The sequence below is a fragment of the Caretta caretta genome, chromosome 26 (genome assembly GCF_965140235.1).
Source record: "Caretta caretta isolate rCarCar2 chromosome 26, rCarCar1.hap1, whole genome shotgun sequence".
Taxonomy (NCBI): Eukaryota; Metazoa; Chordata; order Testudines; family Cheloniidae; genus Caretta; species Caretta caretta.
In genome coordinates, this window is record NC_134231.1 from 6,261,758 (window position 1) to 6,281,548 (window position 19,791).

Sequence of the window (19,791 nt, forward strand, 5' to 3'; positions counted from 1 at the left end):
TGATAAGCATTTTTTTCTGAACACATTGACTACAGTGTTATAAAACTATGCTCTGGATTGCATTGCCTAACCCAGTCTATGCTCAAGAAGACTATTACCATGTTTAATAGATGTGTAGCATTAGTGCAGCTGTAACCATCTTATGAACATTTTAAGCTGTAATGTAGAAAAGGTGCAGGCCTTCTACTTAAAGGGCATGGAGATTTGGCAGTGGCAGAGTGACTTTTTGTGGGTGAGTGGGTTCCACACTTGAGCTGCCTGATATCTGGTTTTGCAGTGTTTCAGAGAAGTGGCTTTTTGTCAGGTTGTCATTCTGTAAATAACCTTTTGCCATATTCAGCCTCTTAGTTTGCAGGCTAAGAATACCTACAGTTGGTGTGTACACCTGGACTTGTAAATATAGAGCATGTTAATTTCACCAAACATCCATTCTTGCACTGCAGTGTGCTAAGGATATTGCTATCCTCTTACTTTTACTGAACTTCTTGAAACACAACTGACCCCTTAATCCATTTTAGATCATGGATGTTTACACCTCAAAGTTCACGTGCCATCGTGTCCCTTTGTCTTTGCATGGCATGTGGTATAAAATGTGTGCTGTTGTGCTAACCAGGAATTCTAATCTATTACTCATTATACTAGGTGTGTATGGTGCTTTGCAAAATCGTATGCCCCTGCCACAAGGATTTTGTCGTCTAAATTAGATTTGACACAGGACATGATGGTAAACAAAAGGAGCGGGCACGAGGATCTTAGTGAATGATCATGAGAAGTTCAATGTTATGTGCACCTTCCACCCTCTTTGAACTTTCTTAAACTTAGTATTTATGGGCAGTGTCTTGGGAGCCTCGTATCAGATCAATTTAGTAGTCTTCATCTTCAGATTACTTTGACAGTCTGTAACTATCCTTCTCATCCCCCTGTGAGATAGGTAAGTATTTATACCTTCTACAGATGGGGGAGAATGAGGTCCAGAGAGAAATGTATAGCCCCATGGTGTGAGATGATGGCAGAGCCAGGGATTGTGCAGCTTCCAGTCTCTTGATCTAACCACTAGATGGTGCAGCCTGTACCCTATGCTAACTAAAGGTAGTACTATAAAGAAACTTCCTCCACAGCACCTTCTTACAGTATCGACCATTTCAATGGGGTTGAGTGCAAATGAGGGCAAAATCTATAATGGTGAAAATTAGTACATGGAATAATTACTTGCAGTGAGTTGATTAAAGCCTTTATTCAAGTTATGCTGGCTAACAGGATTATTTGCTTTGGCAACACTAATTACTTAAGTGCTCATCCTTATCACTTACTGTGTGCAGGAGGCATAATCATTGCTTAATAATATTGGTTGGGTTTTGTTTTGGTTAGAGCCTCAGATTTTGACCTCTCTGTCTGGTTGGGAGGATTTTTCATCTGTCCTCCTTGTGGACTCTGGCATATTTGGTCCTCTCCAGGTATCACAACATGCTTAACTACTATTCCAGCACCTTTTGACAATACTGGCATAAAGAACAGAGAACACTGTTTTTGGCTTGGTCTGTGGGAAGTGAAGTGAGGAGTATATTCCCATATACAGTAGGAGAAGCAGTAATAATTGGCACAGATTCTCCTCCTTGGTGTATGGTGCAGCACCCATTCCGCTAGGGTCACTGCAGAGTGGTGGACAAATTGGCGGAGCAGAAAATAAGTTGATCATGTATATCCGATTCCATTGGGAGTTAACAATCACATAAAGCTAGCGGTGAAACTTACATAAAAGTTCTTGGCTGCTCACATCAATGTATTGGCACAAATAATCCTCATTTTATCTTACATAAGACTCTACTAATTAAGACTACTGGGAAATGGCAAGGCAGAATTTGCCAGAAGTTTTTCCTGGATTGTTTCTGAATTGTGGATGGTCACTGCCTCTTCTGTGGTCACATACCCTTTTCATTAAACATGCTATCCTAAATTCTGTGGTCTGACTTTTTCTTAAGTGCTTTAAATGCTTAGGGTGATGTTAGAGTTACTGGCCATCTTTAAGACTTGAGAAAGCAGTGACGTGGTTGTGACGTTACACTCCATATGCTTTATGGAAATATGCTTATGAGTGTGAATATGATGCAACTGGAATATGCTTTATGCAACAGGTCTCTTGTAAGGTATCATAAGAGGTTAGGAGTACTTGTGGCACCTTAGAGACCAACCAACCCATTTGAGCATAAGCCCCCGTGAGCCACAGCTCACTTCATCGGATGCAGACAGTATGCATCCGATGAAGTGAGCTGTGGCTCACGGGGGCTTATGCTCAAATGGGTTGGTTGGTCTCTAAGGTGCCACAAATACTCCTTTTCTTTTTGCGAATACAGACTAACACGGCTGTTACTCTGAAACCTGTCATAAAAAAGGTTATAACCTACTGAATATATTCCTTCTATTCGTATGCATGTATCAGTCTTGTATCTGAAGCTAGAAATATGAAATATAACTCTCTGGGTCCTATTGTAATTATGAAAAGTGTGGGCCATTAATGGTCGTTTAGAATCTTGATGGCTCCCATTGACTAGGACAGTTGGTTGTAAATGGTTTAGTTACCTGCACGCCTTCCTGTGTACTCGTGGCCCAACCTAGGAAGAATGGAGTCTAAGGGTTTTACAGTGAGATGTGACCATATCACATGATACTGGAATCCATCTTAATCCTTGTACTTTTCCACTGATGAGGTGGGGGTGGGGACAAGCACAGACAAGATTCCCGCCTTGTGCCTAAGCTATAAAAGGAGGTGGAGCAAGACAAAAAGGGCTGCCAGTCATGAGACAACCCCTGCTTACCACTTGAGAGGTTTGCTGGATCTAACACAGACTGTACCAAGGAAAAGGACTGGGCCCAGACTAGGAAGGAGTCTAGTCTGTGGAAGAAGCTTATTGGAACATCTTTGAGGGTGAGATATTACCTGTAATCAGTTTCTTAATGTATTAGGCTTAGACTTGCGTGTTTTGTTTATTTTGCTTTGTGACTGACTTTGTTCTGGCTGTTATTACTTGAAACCATTTAAATCCTACTTTTTATACTTAATAAAATCACTTTTGTTTATTAATAAACCCCGAGTAAGTGATTAATCCCTGGGGGAGCAAACAGCTGTGCATATCTCTCTCTCGGTGATGCAGAGGGTGAACAATTTACGAATTTACCGTGTACAAGCTTTATACAGAGTGAAATGGATTTATTTGGGGTTTGGATCCCATTGGGAACTGGGTGCTGGAGACAGGTAACCTGCTGGGCTGTTTTTAGTTAGTCTCTAGCTTTGGCGGCGTGGTCCGGTCTGTGTTGCAGCAGGCTAGCATGTCTGGCTCAACAAGGCAGGGTTTTAGAGCCCCAAACTGGCAGGGAAAACGGGCTCGGAGGTATTTGAGCACATCAGGTGACAGTCCCAAGGGGATCTCTGTGACCAAACCCGTCAGTGGTATATTGGCTACATAAAATAATTCCTGATTTACCTTGAATTTTCTTCTCTCCCTTATGAGTCATTTGACTTTCAAATTCTATGAGTCCGCCATAAGGCGGAGCTAGCAGGTGGCAGGACGACTGCTGAGTTCCATACAAGAATTAACTTTTAATATGATTAGTTACTGTAGTGCCTGAAAGCCTCAATCAGGATGAGGCCCTAGTGTGCTGGGTGCTGTAGACAGATTTGTACTTCACTCATTAGTGTCCCTCTCCTTCTTTCCTTCCCCTGCTTCCAACCCTACTCAGCTGCCAAATCCTGCAATTTCTTTCTGACAACTTTCAGTTAATAAAGTTACGTCACATTATTCCAGTCACAGAGTGCTGGACTGGGTCTCCTTTCATTACATCCAATCTTGTTGTTCTTCTGTCCTACATTCCACGTTATTTGGAAAATAATGTTCGGCTTCTAAGACACTCTCTGCGTATGCCTGCACTGCAATTATACGCCCTTGGCTGGCCCATGCCAGCTGATTCAGGCTTGCAGGGCTCTAAAGGCTAAGGGTCCCAGAGCCTTGGCTCTGGCCTCAGCCCAAACGTCTACTCTGCAATTAGACAGCGCCTTAGCTGGAGTGAGCTGGCAGAGGCCAGCAGCAGGATTTTAATTGCAGTGTAGACCTACCCTCTGGTGTAGACTTGCTGTCTTTCTCTCTGCCCCTGGGTTCCAAACTAAGGGCATGTCTATACTATGGGGGAAAGTCGATCTAAGCTACACAATTTGAGTTACATTCGTAGCGTAAAAAGAAAAGGAGTACTTGTGGCACCTTAGAGACCAACCAATTTATTTGAGCATGAGCTTTCGTGAGCTACAGCTCACTTCATCGGATGCATACCGTACTCCACGGTATGCATCCGATGAAGTGAGCTGTAGCTCACGAAAGCTCATGCTCAAATAAATTGGTTGGTCTCTAAGGTGCCACAAGTACTCCTTTTCTTTTTGCGAATACAGACTAACACGGCTGTTACTCTGAAACCTGTAATTAGTAGCGTAACTCAAGTTTGCGGGGTTCACACTATGCTGTGTTGATGGGAGATGCTAGCCCGTCGACTCCCCTGACTCTTCTCTTTCCAGTGGAGTACCGGAGTCAATGGGAGAGCGGTCTGCAGTCTAGCCGATCTTCACTCCTTAGGGCTTATCTCCATTTCCATCATAGGTGAAGACAAGCCCTAAGGAGCTACTGTATTTGCAGTTAAGAGAGATCAGTTACATTCCTGTTACTCACTGTATTGTTTGATAAGCAACTTTACCGTGCCTATAAATTCAACAGTTTGGCATATTGAACCTCTTCCATTGATGATTGCTAGGCACATCAACTTCATTTGTATTTCAGTAATATTTTTGTGTTGCATCTGGTTTAGAGTTAAGAGCAAATCCATTTTCCCAGCACATGGTCATAACATTGAAGTTGGGGATGGGAAAGACCTGGTACCTTACCTAGTCACAGTTGGGTTTGTGTGCTGTGACACTTGGAGATGCAGCCCATGCAGGCACACCCAAGGGTGGGAGTGACTAAGGTGTCTTTAAGCCACTTTTGTGCCCTCGGGATTCTAGGTAGTTCCAAGGGCAGTCCTCAACTGCTTAGGGACAGCAGTGCTAATTACAGTCTCCACAGAGATATGCACTATGGCCTGTGTCACAGTTGATAAGGGATCTGCATAAACAGTACCTGCACCACAGGAATTTTCCCTGGCCAGATAAGGGGTTTTTCCTGTCAATTTATGCTCCTAGTGGTGTGCAGTGCCCCAGGGGAATCCCTAGAAGCAGAATTCCTCCTAATATAGCTGTACCCTAGCCTCTTCTTCCCAATGCAGAATTGTTCGCTATGGAGCGTTTTACTAGTAATGACGGGTTTCAGAGTAGCAGCCGTGTTAGTCTGTGTTCGCAAAAAGAAAAGGAGGACTTGTGGCACCTTAGAGACTAACCAATTTATTTGAGCATAAGCTTTCGTGAGCTACAGCTCACTTCATCAGATGCTGTAGCTCACGAAAGCTTATGTTCAAATAAATTGGTTAGTCTCTAAGGTGCTACAAGTACTCCTTTTCTTTTTACTCGTAATGCTTTATCTTGAGTATTTAGATACTGCAGTGATGGGGGCTGTAGGAGAAAAGCCGAAGCTAGATGGTTGAAAAGATACGTGGTTATTTAAGATGTTTCTAAAAGGAAATGGAAGCAGGACCCATGATCATCTCTACACTACATCTTTGTGATAAGAGAGGCAAATAGCTACAAGCAAGTTAAGTTGTATGTTGTCACCATCTTTAGTTGGGGGACACTTTTACATCTGCATGACTGGATTTTACCTTTAGTTTCCCTTTCTTGCTGTTTGGAGAACACCCACAGCATTCAGTTTTTCTGGAGCTAATTTTTCAGAAATAGAAACACTGTGTCCTTGAAATACTATGCAAGGGTCACTTGTGTTTTATTATTTTTAATTTATCCTGGCCTGAGAGATAGCAGATGGGAACCTTAATTTGACACCTCTAACAAATCATTAGAAATTTTTCTTCCGAATTTCAAATACTTCCCTTCTCCTGGAAGCCTCTAACAAATAACACAGTTCTGTTTCATGAAAGTGTAGTGGCTTTTGACGTGTCACCTTCTTTAATGTGGTAAAAGTTAAGCAGTGCATCTCAAAGGTACGCTTAGATATTGAAGTGATGGGTGCCTTAGAATATGTACAATAAATGAATACAGGGTATCATCATGGCTAGCCAAGTGGTACCCTGAGCTGAGCCTGTATGAGTCACACTTAATTTGTGCATGTACTGAATAAAGTGCAAGGTGTTGTAGTGGTGAAAGCAACTTCCTGATAAGCTATGCAGGTTGAGCTGCAAGCACTAACGGTCATCCCCTAAGCTCTAGATAACCAACATTTGATTGCTGTCCTCTACAAACAAGTACATTTGGTTAGTTATTCTACTGGTATATAATATTTGCACCCATAACCCATCCCTTCTAAAACAGTGTTATGGTAGTGGTTTCCCTCACTAAAGTCAGGAAACACTTCAGTTCCTACATCTACTGTAGTTCTGCACCCCTTTCACCTGCCCCAGGTACACAGATAACATTTTGCATGGCTGTATATGGTGAGCTCTAATGTGAGGCTGCCTGTTAGTTGGGTTGGAAGCATAACTTTGATATTGTTGCATTTGAGAAGACAAATGTGTATTGAAACAGATGCTTGTGACTGTTCATGTCTGAGCGCTGGACAGAAGTCTAATGCTGAAATGTGAGTATGAATCCCTTTAAAGAGACACATTGCTAATGTCTTTGCTTCTGTTTTCTAGCTGTCCCATTTCCTCCCACGCAACGGCTCACACTGAAGGAAGTGTTTGAGGATGGAAAGCCCAGGCTTGATGTCTTGAAAAGCCATTTGGTGAAGGAAGGGCGGCTAGAAGAGGATGCAGCATTGAAGATAATCAATGATGGGGCTGCCATTCTGAGGCATGAGAAGACAATGATTGAAGTAGAGGCTCCAATCACAGGTCAGAGAGAGCTTTCTGAAGCTGAAGTCACATATAAGGGCTGTCTAGAATTGCAAGCTGCCAAAAATAGCAGATCTGCTGCTGCGTGTTCTTTCCATCATTTTTCAGGCAGTGGGGTTTTAAAATTGCCTTTACTCCCAGAAGAGGGAGCATTTTGGTAGCATAGGTAAAGTTTTCACAGAAGCTGGATATAATGCCACAGTAGCTTAGGTCAAAATGAAGCCATGCTCCCTGTTGCTGCCATGATCTTTCTCTTCTCAGCATGTAATTCCCTTTTTTGCTCTCCTTCACCCCCCTTAGTGTGTGGTGACATTCACGGGCAGTTCTTTGACCTGATGAAGTTGTTTGAAGTTGGAGGATCACCCAATAACACCCGCTACCTCTTCCTGGGAGACTACGTGGACAGAGGCTACTTCAGTATAGAGGTGACAAATAAACCTGTGCCTTTGGGGATTACGATGTTAAAGTCTGAACTAAGCCGAACAAATATTTATCTCTTACACCATTTTTAGGTTCTAGTATGCTTCTGCATAAGAGGAAGGCACGTTGCCTATAGGTCCTCTACTTGCAGTGTGATTTATTAGAGAAGTTTTAATAACCAATGGGACATTATTTTTGAGGCAAGTTGAAAGTTGTGCCCTCAATATGTAGAGACAGGAAAACAACTGTGGAAGGGTTAATGTCTAAACTCTTGATTCTGAGTCTATAGCTTTAATTTCACATGTGGCTGGCTGTCTGATTGTGAGCAGAGCAAGAGGAAGAGTTGATCACAGGTGCACTCCTCATATCGCCCATAACACACAAGGAAGCAGTGAGTTTCCTAGCAGAGGAAGAAGAGATACTATCTACCCATAAGCCCCTAAAGTATTCAGTGTTGCATGAATGTAAAAGGCTGGAGTTAGAGGGTGGAATTTCATCCAGAACATTGGCCTGAATGAGCCACACAATAATCACAGTAGAGTGTCCTCTAACTACATACCTAACTATGTTGTAGCTACATGCTTTGTCAGTGTAATGTCTGTCATCACACCAGGATTTTGTGACTCCATTCACTGATCATGTGGTATTGCAGCTAGGCAAAGTTGAGAATTGTTGGTCTTAAAGGACAGATTTAATTGACTTTGATCAGTCACAGTTAGCTACTAGCTCTCTGAATGGTTCCTGGTAACTGAACAAGCACATAGTTCTCATGTCAGGAGGTGGTTGTGGCTTGTCTCCATGTGGAAGAGTTACTAGTAAATGCCACAGACCCTCAGGGGTGCTATCTCACTTTGCATGAAAGTGGAGTTGACTACTAAAGAAGTGCTTATTCTAGGTACAGACACAGTATAACAAGTGACATTTGAGACTGTCAGAGGACATAAGATGGCCAAACTAATGATGCCAGGGCTTGTGGGTCTTGCTTCTAAAGGTAATAGAATAAGATGCTGCATAGCAATGTCAGTTAATGTCAGATATGAGAACAAAGGTAATGAAGACCTGACCTATTGGAACTCAAGCAGAATTTCTGTTTGCAGAGATCAGTTAAGATATAAGTCGGGGACTACAAAAGGCAGCAATAAGGGTATGTAGTGTAAATAGTTCTTTGAAGGGTATTTAGTGGGGTACCACTGACTGACTGTGTTTTGGCAGCTGCCTGGTCTCCTTTCATCCTAATACTTCTGGGCTCCTACATATTGACTTTAAGCCAAGGTGAGACACTGAGCAGTTGCTGGGAGAGTGGACACATTGATGCTTGAGAGATTGGATTTCTCATGTTCAGCCAATAGGATTTCTGGAGTGCTGGCACTGGTGCCTTTGTGTATTATTTCTGGAAGGGAGAAGGAAGGACTGTAGTTTCATACTGTTCCTACTTAAACAGTTTGGTTTGTGCATACTCCAGTGTTGTGTGTTTAAATGGATTTACCTGTCAGAGATATTGCTGGATGCCAGTTTAATCCTTCAGTGATCTGAGGAATATTTCTTTTGTGATGTTAAAGTTGTGCATACACAACAGCATATGCTCTACAGAACATGGACAGGGAGGTGACTCCCCACTCCCCAGCCTTTGATCCTGGGATCTTATCACAGATAGGCTAGATTGTCTAGCATGTGGGAGAAAGATTAAGGAGTAAGTGCTTAAGTACTATGGTGGTGGGCGCAATTTGGACTAAAAATGGGAAAGCATCAGAACCAGGAAAAAGTGTGTACAGCAGGCAAGGAAAATGGATCACCAAGTAGTCTTTCTGGGGAGAGAATTGAGCTGAGAAAATCTTATCATGGAATAAAGGCAGCAAATTTGAGTTAGTCAAATTTTGCTTGGTCTGGTCCCTTTTTAAGCCTAATACATCTTAAAAGTTGGAGACCTTTGTAGAGCAACCCAACCCTTTCAGTCTTTGGAGACATTTGGGACAGCTGTTCTTTGTAAGCTGTCAGCATGAATCCCTTTCATGCCATTCTTGACCCTCCTCTCCCCCTTTCCCTTGAGTCCGCAGGGGAGATAAAGCCATGAAGCATTCTCTTTCCCCACAGAGCAAGCATTGATCTTTCACGAAGCAGGGTGGGCTTTGATTAGTACATGCGGGGGCTGATCCAAATGTCACTGATAAAACAGAATATAGAAGGCTTGTTTCCCTTGTGCTTATTGATGTGTGCCTTTTCTTTCCACCTACTGCAAAGTGTTGCCTATATGTTGCAAAGTGTTGCCTAGAGAGATTCCCATTTGGGTGTGTAATAAACTGCAGCAGCACCAGTTTCTATAGTGAAATGTCAGCAGTTCAGCAAACAGCTTGGACAACAGCTGTGTGGGCAAAGAAGTGGCTAGTTAACAAGTGGCTGGTTAATCTAGTTTTTTATGGTTTTTTCAGGGTTTCTAACATATACAGTGAAAACATTTTCAGAGGTGACTGGATTCAGAAGGCTGGCTGCTGTGATCTGAGATACTTGAGTGCCTTAGTTTTGCAGGCACAGTCTCTTTATGACAGAGATTCAGGTAGTTGCAAGGCAACCAGATTTTGCTGTGCTTTCCAGTTTAAAAAGGTGAGGAATGCTGGCATCCACAGGCCCTTTTGTGAGTCATGGCACAAGCTTGTGCATCCATATGCTGGGAGGGATATTATCAAGTGTCTGCCCAGAGCTACTGATGATCATGACCTTTTAACTGAGTGAAATAGGATGTAATTGTATAATTGCCTCCTGATGTATGCAGTCAGGAAGCAGGATGCAAAACTGGGGATCAGGGAGGTGTTAAGGCAAACTGTATTAGTTGTTGGGGACCCAAGTGACCCCTGGAAGATACCTGTGTGGCCATTAATATTTAATGGGTTGCCAGGGTAAAAGTGGCTGTTCATAGCATACAAACTGAGTATTCAAATATGCCCAAAAGTCAGTTCGGTCAGCTCAGAGATCTTTACCAAATTCTTTCTGGACCCACTGTTTGTGTGTTGTAGTTTAAAAGCAGCATCCTATGGTGATAGTTAAAATGAGCACAAAGATGCCACAACATTTTTTTGTTGTACAGAAGTTGAGGCTTCTGATTGCAAAAGGGAAATAGTCTCCGGGAAACGTTTGATCTCCGTGCCTGTCATTTAAACCCATCATTGCAACTGGGTCTAATTTAGCTCATTATTTGGCAGCTATTGCAGAAGACAGGGATTGACTAGGACCTAGAGACTGAACTCTGTCTCTCCAGAGTGGGGTTGTTGATCCCTATTGTGTAGCAGTCTGTGAGGGAAGCTGGCATTGTTGCTATTGCTGTTTTAGTACCTGTTCTAGGGATAAACAGAGGCATCTGGTCTCCAGAGCTGTCAGCACTAAACTCACACCCAATAAGTTAAAAGTAAAGGAAAATGTTCTCATTCCTAGTGATCTCTTGTAGTGAGGTGCAGTCTGGATGCTATACTATAGGCTATATGCCTAGCACAATGGAGCCTAACATGCAGGCAATATCTGTGCTAAATAAACATGCTTCATTTGTTCCCTTTCTCAGATGCAAGACTGTAAGCCATTATATTACAATATTCAGAGGCTGGTTAGAATTGTGGCTCGGATTGAGATCAGTTCCACATAGCTTCCTCTTTATGAATTTTTCCTTCCTTTCATATCATGGGTGCCTTTCTCGGAAAAAGAGATTCATTTTGTTATAGATAGTATTGTAGGTCTCCTGCAGGTCTGGTGGTAAAAGCTGACTGGTATTCTTGCTTGTAAGGAGCCATGATTTTGCAGTCTTTGTAATTCTATTATGTAAGTTCTGGCTGTTTACTGGACTGTTTTGTTTCACATACGAAACATCTAAGTTTAAGAAATAAACAGCCTGTGCACTAGCAGACAGTTTTTCTGCTGCCAGTGATGTGAAGGGGGTTTGGTGACTGATTATCCCCATCATCTGGAAGTGAGAGAGGAGCTGCTTTTTAAAACATGCCTATATTATTATGTGGTTTCTATAAGATTTTTAGTCAAACACATTCTGTGCATCTTCCACTTTTGCGAGGATCTCCTGTCTTAGAGGCTCCTACATACAGGCATTTCAGCAGTTGTGTGTTACCCAGTGTGTCCTGTGCACTGTATTCAGAAAAGGACCTAATGTATAAGCACCAACAGCAGGAGTGATACTTTAACCTAATTTTTCCCCTTGAAAATATCAGCGGCTAAAGGACAGGGCTCTGGACTGGGACTCAGGAGATCTGGGTTCTACGTCAGATCTGCCAGTAACCGTCTGTGGCATTGGACGATTCACTTCCTCTTTCTGGTCCCCCATCTTGTCTCTTGACTGAAAGCTCTTAGGTGCTGGGAATATCTTTCACTCTGTGCACAGTGCTTCATGTGATGGGGTTCTCGTCTTACATGGAAACTCTAGGTGTGGTACCATAATACAATTTAATAAAATCTGTTTTCTTAGATATAAAATAAAAGAAATGACCAGAAACAGAATCAGTTTTATCTATCAGTAGAGGTGAAGTGATGGTAGTGCAGAGCTTTGCTGGATTAATTTGCCAAGTTAGATTACATCAGGGCTCCTTGTTGTCATTGTTTAATTACAGAATTTAATGTATGGTACCTCGGCAGGGCTAGAGTGTACGGTTTTATCCAGGATGATTAAATATTGAAGCAACACAGTCAAAGTTGGTAAGCCTAAAATTAGATCGAACAGCTCTTGTTTTGGTTTTCAGGTATATGCACCGAGTAGAATTCCTATAAATCTCACTAAAACTAGAAGGCAGCACTAAAGAGGTGTGATATAAAATTGCACACCTAGAGTGCTTGCTTTCTTTTGCATCCCTCAGTTTGGAGGCCAGATGTACTTTTTTTTCATGATCAGAGGAAATCACCAAAAATTGACCTTCAGGTTGGCACTGATGACTGGCCCATGTAAAATGAGTTTTGGCTCACTCCAGTTCCAATTACCAGTAGAAGTGTCCTTAAAAAAAGACACAATAGCTCTAATAGACCCATTTTCTGGAGCACTCCTCCGAGTGGCCAAGATTGACCGGATTCAGGAGACCAAACCCCTAGAGATTGTCTAGCCAAATAAAGGTTCAGACATGTTGACAGGAAACCTTGCATGGTCATGGTTGTAGCTCTTCATTGTGGTTTAAGAGAACTTTGGTCTCTAGAGTGGGATTTCTAATTTTAGCATATTTCACAAAATTCACATTAAAAATTAATATTCTAGTAGACTTAATGTGGGGCCTGCCAACCTTGACAATGTCACTACAATTTCTAACAAGTGTGCTTATCACAGCCTGGTTGACCCTGCTGGTGATTCTGATATTACATCAGAGAGAGAAAAGCAATGAATGTTTGAAGGGAAACTGACCCCTCTCAGAGGGGAGGGCATGTTTTGCTTTTACACCTTTTCTTTCAGTTTGACTCTGTTCTGTCTTGTTAGCATTATTAAAGAAAGCAGTGATAAGCTTCTCTTGCTAAACCATGTAAGCTGTAAATTCACTTTGATTTAACACACCAAACTATGTGCAATTGTAAATAGAAGCTGGATTCATTCTCTACCCCATCCTGCAATAAGACTGAATAATTCTCAATGTCTGTTTTCGCATAATATTTTCAAATAGCAAACATTTAATCATTTTCTCTTGCTTTGTCCATCCATTACATTAGCAGTATGCCAGAATACATAACCCATTAAAGAAAAAAGGCGGTCTGAGCAGAAGATAGACTTCTGGAGCTCTTTCTTTCTGTTCCCTGCTTTGCCAATGACTGCCATTCCTCACCCACCCCCGTACCTGTTTGCCTATCTATAGAATGGCAATACTTGCCTATTTCAGAAGAGGGATGGAAGGCTTATTATTTATAAGCACTTTATAGATGCAATTTTTATTAATTTGTAAGTCTCAGCTGACCTTTTTTAAAGGAACATATCTCTGTTTATAATGCTAGTTATGTATTTGCATAAAGGGACTCTTAAAAAGGTTCTTCAAGGCCCCCTACAATTTGATTCCTTATGCTTCATTTAGGAAATGTTCCATCATGCTTTATTGCAGGCAATTCTGATCTCCTTCTTGTAAGTAGTGGTAAATCTTTTGTATGAGTGTCAGTTTGTAAGGGAAGAAATTAAATATTCATGTACGCCTTGGTGCATGGCTTTAAGGTCACAGACAAAAAAAAGGGAAATTGCATTCTTAAATCTGGTAATCCATAATTGTCTCAAGTTGCTACTGCAATGTTGTAACCATTTAGTAATCTGTTTCTAGGCACAGAGCCTTGGAAAATCTGGATAAGGGAACTCTTTGTAAAACACCAACTAAAAAAATCACATGAATGCAACTGTAGTTATCTCTCTTACTTCTTATCATGGCTCCTGTAGAGACATCAACAGGCTGTTCAGTGCTCTTTGAACTATGTTTCTCCTTATTTGTTCCCTTTCGCAACACCAGTGATTTTTTCAGGTAATTGTGAAATATCCATACACAATTTGAGATTAAAATGTAAAGTTTGATTTAGAGTTCTGTAGATTTTGTTCTGTTGTCAGAAAGCATTGTTTCATGGTTACATCCATTATTCTACATGACTATATTTTTTTTTAAAAGTACGTATTTTAAATAGCTCTTCCCCAGGTTGCTAACATGATGAGAGATGATTTAAAACTGAAAGAACTTTTAAACTCTGATTTCCACTCCATCATTTCTATATTCCCCCCTCAGGCAGTGAAACCAGCTTCGTCAGTTCCCTGATCTTCTGTCTCCATCCCTCATGTTAGTTTGTGTCGTTTATAGTAACTTTCATTTTCTGGTTCTCATGTGCTACCCCTGATCTGTGACATTTAGGTTGCAAACACACCAGGATAAAGTTGAAATTGCAGAATATTTATAAATTTGTGGGAACATTTCTCCTATAAATAGTCTTAGTAAAACATTTTATTCTGGATCTAAATGGGCAACCTAAATTACCTGACAATGTTGCATTATCTGTAGTAGTAATTTAAAATTAGGATTGTGTAAGCATGTCTCTTCCTTTAAGGTTTAAATTCTGTAACATGCAGAGAGATGCTTCAGAACTACATGGGGCTCTGGAAATCCTTACATTTACCTAGGCAGAAAGGCTCCTTATTCTCTGGAGATTTTAAGGTTTCAAATGAGTAAATCAGAGTTTGCCTGGAGGTTCAATATTTAAGTACCTTGATGTTTTAGCCATCTGCAATAGAAACTGGATTGAAGTTGGTTTGTCTCTGCTCTGGAATTAATTTTTATACCACAGCAGCTGGCTTCTGGAATACTGTGCACCCAAACCAGCATGTATTAAGTGCAAAATTGGCTTTCTGATGTCAACCTTCATCTTTCATGTTGTGAAAGAAGGTACAGTTTTTGCAGCATGTCAGCCTAAAGGGCAAGTGCTTGTTACAAACTTTAATCCAAGCCATACTGTTTGTTGTCATAACAGATTACCTTCCAACTCTCAAAATCGTCAAGGCAAACTTGATATCACTTCTCCCATGTTAGACAAATCAGCTGGTTAAGTCAGTTTGCCAACCACAGGATGATATAAGTATCTTCTCTTTAGAACATTTATCTTCAGAGCTTCCTTGGCAAGCTAGCCTGGAGTATTTCCCTGGCCCTAGTAAGGCTGTTGTGTCAATTTGATATTGGTCTGTTCCACAGTGACACTGAGGCACTTGTTCAGTGACACTGTTCAAAGCAAGCTTGTGAAACTTTTTTCAGCCCCCAAAGGGTTTTGAGTTTTTCCTGTTTGGGGCTTTTTCATTTCTTCAAGCATCTATATCACATGAATATAACATGTACTCAGAAGTTTGGTTCCCCCCCCCCCCCCATACTAGAAACATGAGGCTCTAACTAATATTCAACGCACTTGATATAATGGTCAGCAAGGACATAATGATCTTCAGTTTAGGTTGCAGGTGGGACAGCTGTAGAGATACTGTCCATCTGTTTGTGCTTAGCTGCTCTGAAAATGAGTGTTCTTACTTTGGTTTCTGCTGATAGGGAGGAAGGAAGGAAAAGCTTCCCCCACCCAATGCAAAGTTGGTTTCAGTTGAATGAGATCTCATCTGTCAGTTCTCTAGCTCAAGCCTAATATAGAGAAATGTGTGCTGTGGCTTTTCCCCCCACTGGTGAAATTGACCAAGATAAGATCTGATGCTGCTTATGGAACTAGGTTGCTCTTAAGGTTCTACTTGAAATCAACTTTTTGGGTTTATTTTAAGACAGATGAACTTGAATGCCTGTTATTAAATGAGGATATTGATATAACAGGCACCACAGAAACTTGGTGGAATGATGATCATCAAAGAGAGACGATAATTCTAGGGTATAAAATATATAGGAATGACAGAGTAGGTCACACTAGTGGGGCAGTGGCACTATATGTGAAAGAAAGTATAGTCAAATATAGTAAAAATCTTAACTGAATCAAACACAGAATCTCTATGGATAGAAATTCTATGCTTGAATCAGAGTATAGCAGTAGCAGTATATTACTGACCACCTGACGAGGATGGTGACTATGATTGTGAAATGCTTAGAGACTAGAGAGGCTACAAAATCAGGAAACCAATAATAATGGGGGATTTCAACTATCCCCATATTGACTGGTAATGTGTCATGTCAGGATGGGATACAGAAATACAATTTCTAGACATCATTAATGACTACTTCTTGGAGCAGCTAGTCCTGGAACCCACAAGGAAAGAGGCAATTCTTGATTTAGTCCTAAATGGTGCACAGGATCCAGTCCAAGAGGTGAATGTAGTTGAAGTGCTTGGTAATAGCAACCATAAATGTCATTAAATGTAACATCCTTAGGGAAAATACCAAAGAAACCCACGACAATAGCATTTAACTTCAAAAAGGGGAACACAAAAGTGAGGAGACTAGTTAAATGGAATTTAAAAGGAACAGTCACCAGAGTGAAATGCCTGTAAGCTGCATGGAACCTTTTAAAAAGCACTGTAATAGAGGCTCAAACTATGTGTACACCCCAAATAAAAGAGAAAACAGGAAAGAGCGCCAAGAAAGCCTCCTTGGCTAAACAACCGAGTAAAAGAGGTGTTTAGAGATAAATAGACATCTTTTAAAAATTGGAAGTCTGATCCGACGGAGGAAAATAGAAAGGAATCGTAGGACTGGAAGGGACCTCGAGAGGTCATCTAGTCCAGTCCCCTGCAGTCATGGCAGGACTAGCAAACATACACTCTGGCAAGTCAAATGTAAAAGTATAATTAGGCAGGCCAAAAAAGAATTTGAGGAGCAACTAGCAAAACACACAAATTAACAGCAAATTTTTGGAAGTACATCAGAAGCAGGAAACCTGCCAAACAATCAGAGGGACCACTCAACGATCGAAATGGTAAAGGAGCAATCAAGGAAGATAAGGCCATTGCAGAGAAGCTCAGTGAATTCTTTGCATTGCTATTCACTGCAGAGGATGAGAGTGAGATACCCACACCCGAGCCATTCTTTCTAGGTGACAAATCTGAGGAGCGGTCCCAGCTTGAGGTGTCAGTAGATGAGGTTTTGGAACAAATTGATAAATTAAACGGTAATAAGTCACCAGGACCAGATGGTATTTGGCCAAGAGTTCTGAAGGAACTCAGATACAAAATTACAGAACTACTAACTGTGATATGTAACCTATTGCTTAAATCAGCCTCTGTACCGGATGATAGGAAGATAGCTAATGTCATGTTGGGTTTTTTTTTTAAAGGCTTCAGAAGTGATCCTAAAGATTATAGGCTGGTAAAATGAATTTCTGTACTATGGTTTCAACCAATTTGCCTGGTACTGAACAGAATTATCAGACACTGAGATGAACACAGTATGTTGGGGAAGAATCAACGTGGCTTTTGTAAAGGGAAATCATGCCTCACTAATCTATTAGAATTCTTTGAGGGGGGTCAACAAATTTGTGGATAAGGGTGATAGAGTACTAGACCTTCAGAAAGCCCAATGTCCCTTGCCAAAGGCTATTAAGCAATGTAGGCAGTGTGGGATAAGAGGGAAGGTCCTCTTGTGGATCAGTAACTGGTTCAAAGGTAGGAAACACAGGATAGGAATAAATGGTCAGTTTTCACAGTGGAGAGAGGTAAATAGCAGAATCCCCAAGGATCTGTATTGGGGTTAGTGCTGTTGAACATATTCATAAATTGTGTGGGGAAAAAGGGGTAAACGGTGAAATGGCAAAGTTTGCCGATGATATGAAATTACTCAAGGTAGTTAAGTCCAAAGCTGACTGAGAAGAGTTAACCAGTTTTGTGAGATCCTTTTGTGACTGGCAACAAAATGGCAAATGAAATTCACTGTTGATAAAGCAAAGTAATTAATGCACATTGGTAAACATGATCCCAACTATGAATACAAAGTGAAAGGGTCAACATTAGCTGTTACCACTCAAGAAAAAGATCTTAGAGTCATAGTGGATAGTTCTCTGAAAACATCTGCTCAATGTTCAGTAGTGGTCAAAAAAGCAAACAATTTAGGAACCATTAGGAAAGGAATAGCTAATAAGACAAAATATCATAATGCCACTACATAAATTCATGGTACACCTTGAATACTAGTTGTCCCATCTCAAAAATATTAGAGTTGGGAAAAGTACAGAGAAAAGCAACAAAATTTATTTGGGGTATGGAACAGCTTCTATATGAGAAGAGATTAAAAAGACCAGGACTGTTCATCTTAGAAAAGAGACAATGAAGGGGCAATGTGAGAGGTCTAAAAAATCATGAATGGTGTGGATAAAGTGAATAAGGAAGTGTTCTTTAACCCTTCACATAACACATGAACTAGGGGTCACCCAGTGAAATTATTGGGCAGCAGGTTTAAAACAAACACAAGGAAATATTTCACACAACACACAGTCAACCTGTGGAACTTGTTGCCGTGGATGTTGTGAAGGCCAAAACTGTAACTGGGTTCAAAAAAGAATTAAATAAGTTCATGGAGGATAGGTCCATCAATGTCTATTAGTCAAGATAGTCAGGGAGGTAACCCTATGCTCTGGATGTCCCTAAACCTCTGACTGCCAGAAGCTGGGACTGGATGACAAAGGATGGATTACTTGATTAATTCCCGTGTTCTGTTCATCCCCTTCGAATCATCTGGCACCGGCCACTGTCAGAAGACAGGATACTGGGCTAGATGGACCGTTGATCTGATCCAGTATGGCCATCCTTAGGTTATTTCAAAACACTCTCAGTAAAGTCTATAGATGATTAGTGCCCTACAAAAGGTTTTATGACATACCATCTTCTCCTTCCATCTCGTTTGTAGTGTGTGCTGTATTTATGGAGTTTAAAGATAAATCATCCCAAAACGCTGTTCCTGCTTCGAGGGAACCATGAGTGCAGGCACCTCACAGAATACTTCACCTTTAAACAGGAATGTAAGTATGCCCAATTCTCCTCAGTAATGACATAGATGCACGAGCACGACCTGGCCAGGAAGTCCTCTATTGGGCCTGCCTTGGATGGCCCAGCTGGCTTTGGCAAATGTATCTGCACCTAGCTGTCCTCTTGTTTCCAGTATTCTAGCACGTTGCTTTAAATGTGCTCAGTATTTTGGGTTGAACCAATCCTATGGAGTACTGAACATATGCTAAAGTAGCATTTGAGTTCTCTTGGTAAAAGGAATATGAATGCAGATAAAAGGAGCACAAGCCCATCTCCTGTGTTCCTGTCTTACTGACAAATAGTTGCATGCAAAGTCCCCCCGTCTCCCCCACAGCTTCTAGACCTAGCACCCTATAATTACTGCCAAGTGACTTTCAGTTCAGTTTGTGCAGCTGGAATTGGTGATTACAACTGGAAGAAAATAAAGGACTCTTCCTAGTGTTTGTACTGGGCGAATCATTACCGCTAAGATAATTTTATTTTAGTTAAATATAGTATTTATAACTTTTTAAAGTATGTGAAACTAGTGCTGGTGAAAGGTCAAGTGGCGTGCCAGCCCTGGAGACTGAGATCCTCTCTCCACACAACAAGCATAGCAGAGGCAGCAGTTGTGTGTGCTTTGACCCTTACCTGAAAGAGTCGTCTCTAGAAGGCATGCAGTAGTTCAGTTCTGTGGCTCAGACTGCTGTCAGAGGGGTCAAGTGTGACAGGAAAGTACCTGTTTGTTCAGAAATGAGCTGAGGCACAGCTTGCTTCGTGCTGAACACTGAAGAGCCATCTGATGGTGGTCGTTAATGCTCCTGACTGAGCTGTGCTGGATTTGAGCCAGTGTGCTAGAGGTTAAAGGTTCTGTATTCTGTTCCCAGTATCCCCTGTTAAAAAGCATAATAAACAAAAACTGCCTTTTCTTGTACATAAATGTTTCACTACAGAAGCCTTTTTGAGCCACAGAAATAAGGGCAGGAGAAAACGAAAAATTCAGT

General features: G+C 41.3%; 1 protein-coding gene across 6 annotated transcripts in view; it reads left to right on the forward strand.

Annotated features, from left to right (window-relative positions):
• Positions 1-19,791, forward strand: part of PPP3CC (protein phosphatase 3 catalytic subunit gamma) — a 54,250-nt gene that overhangs the window by 15,043 nt on the left and 19,416 nt on the right. For all 6 annotated transcript variants that reach the window (XM_048829174.2, XM_048829170.2, XM_048829171.2 and 3 more), the window contains exons 2-4: positions 6,775-6,972; positions 7,273-7,397; positions 18,690-18,801. In XM_048829174.2, the coding sequence (XP_048685131.1) occupies positions 6,775-6,972; positions 7,273-7,397; positions 18,690-18,801 (435 nt within the window). The remainder of the gene's footprint in view (positions 1-6,774; positions 6,973-7,272; positions 7,398-18,689; positions 18,802-19,791) is intronic.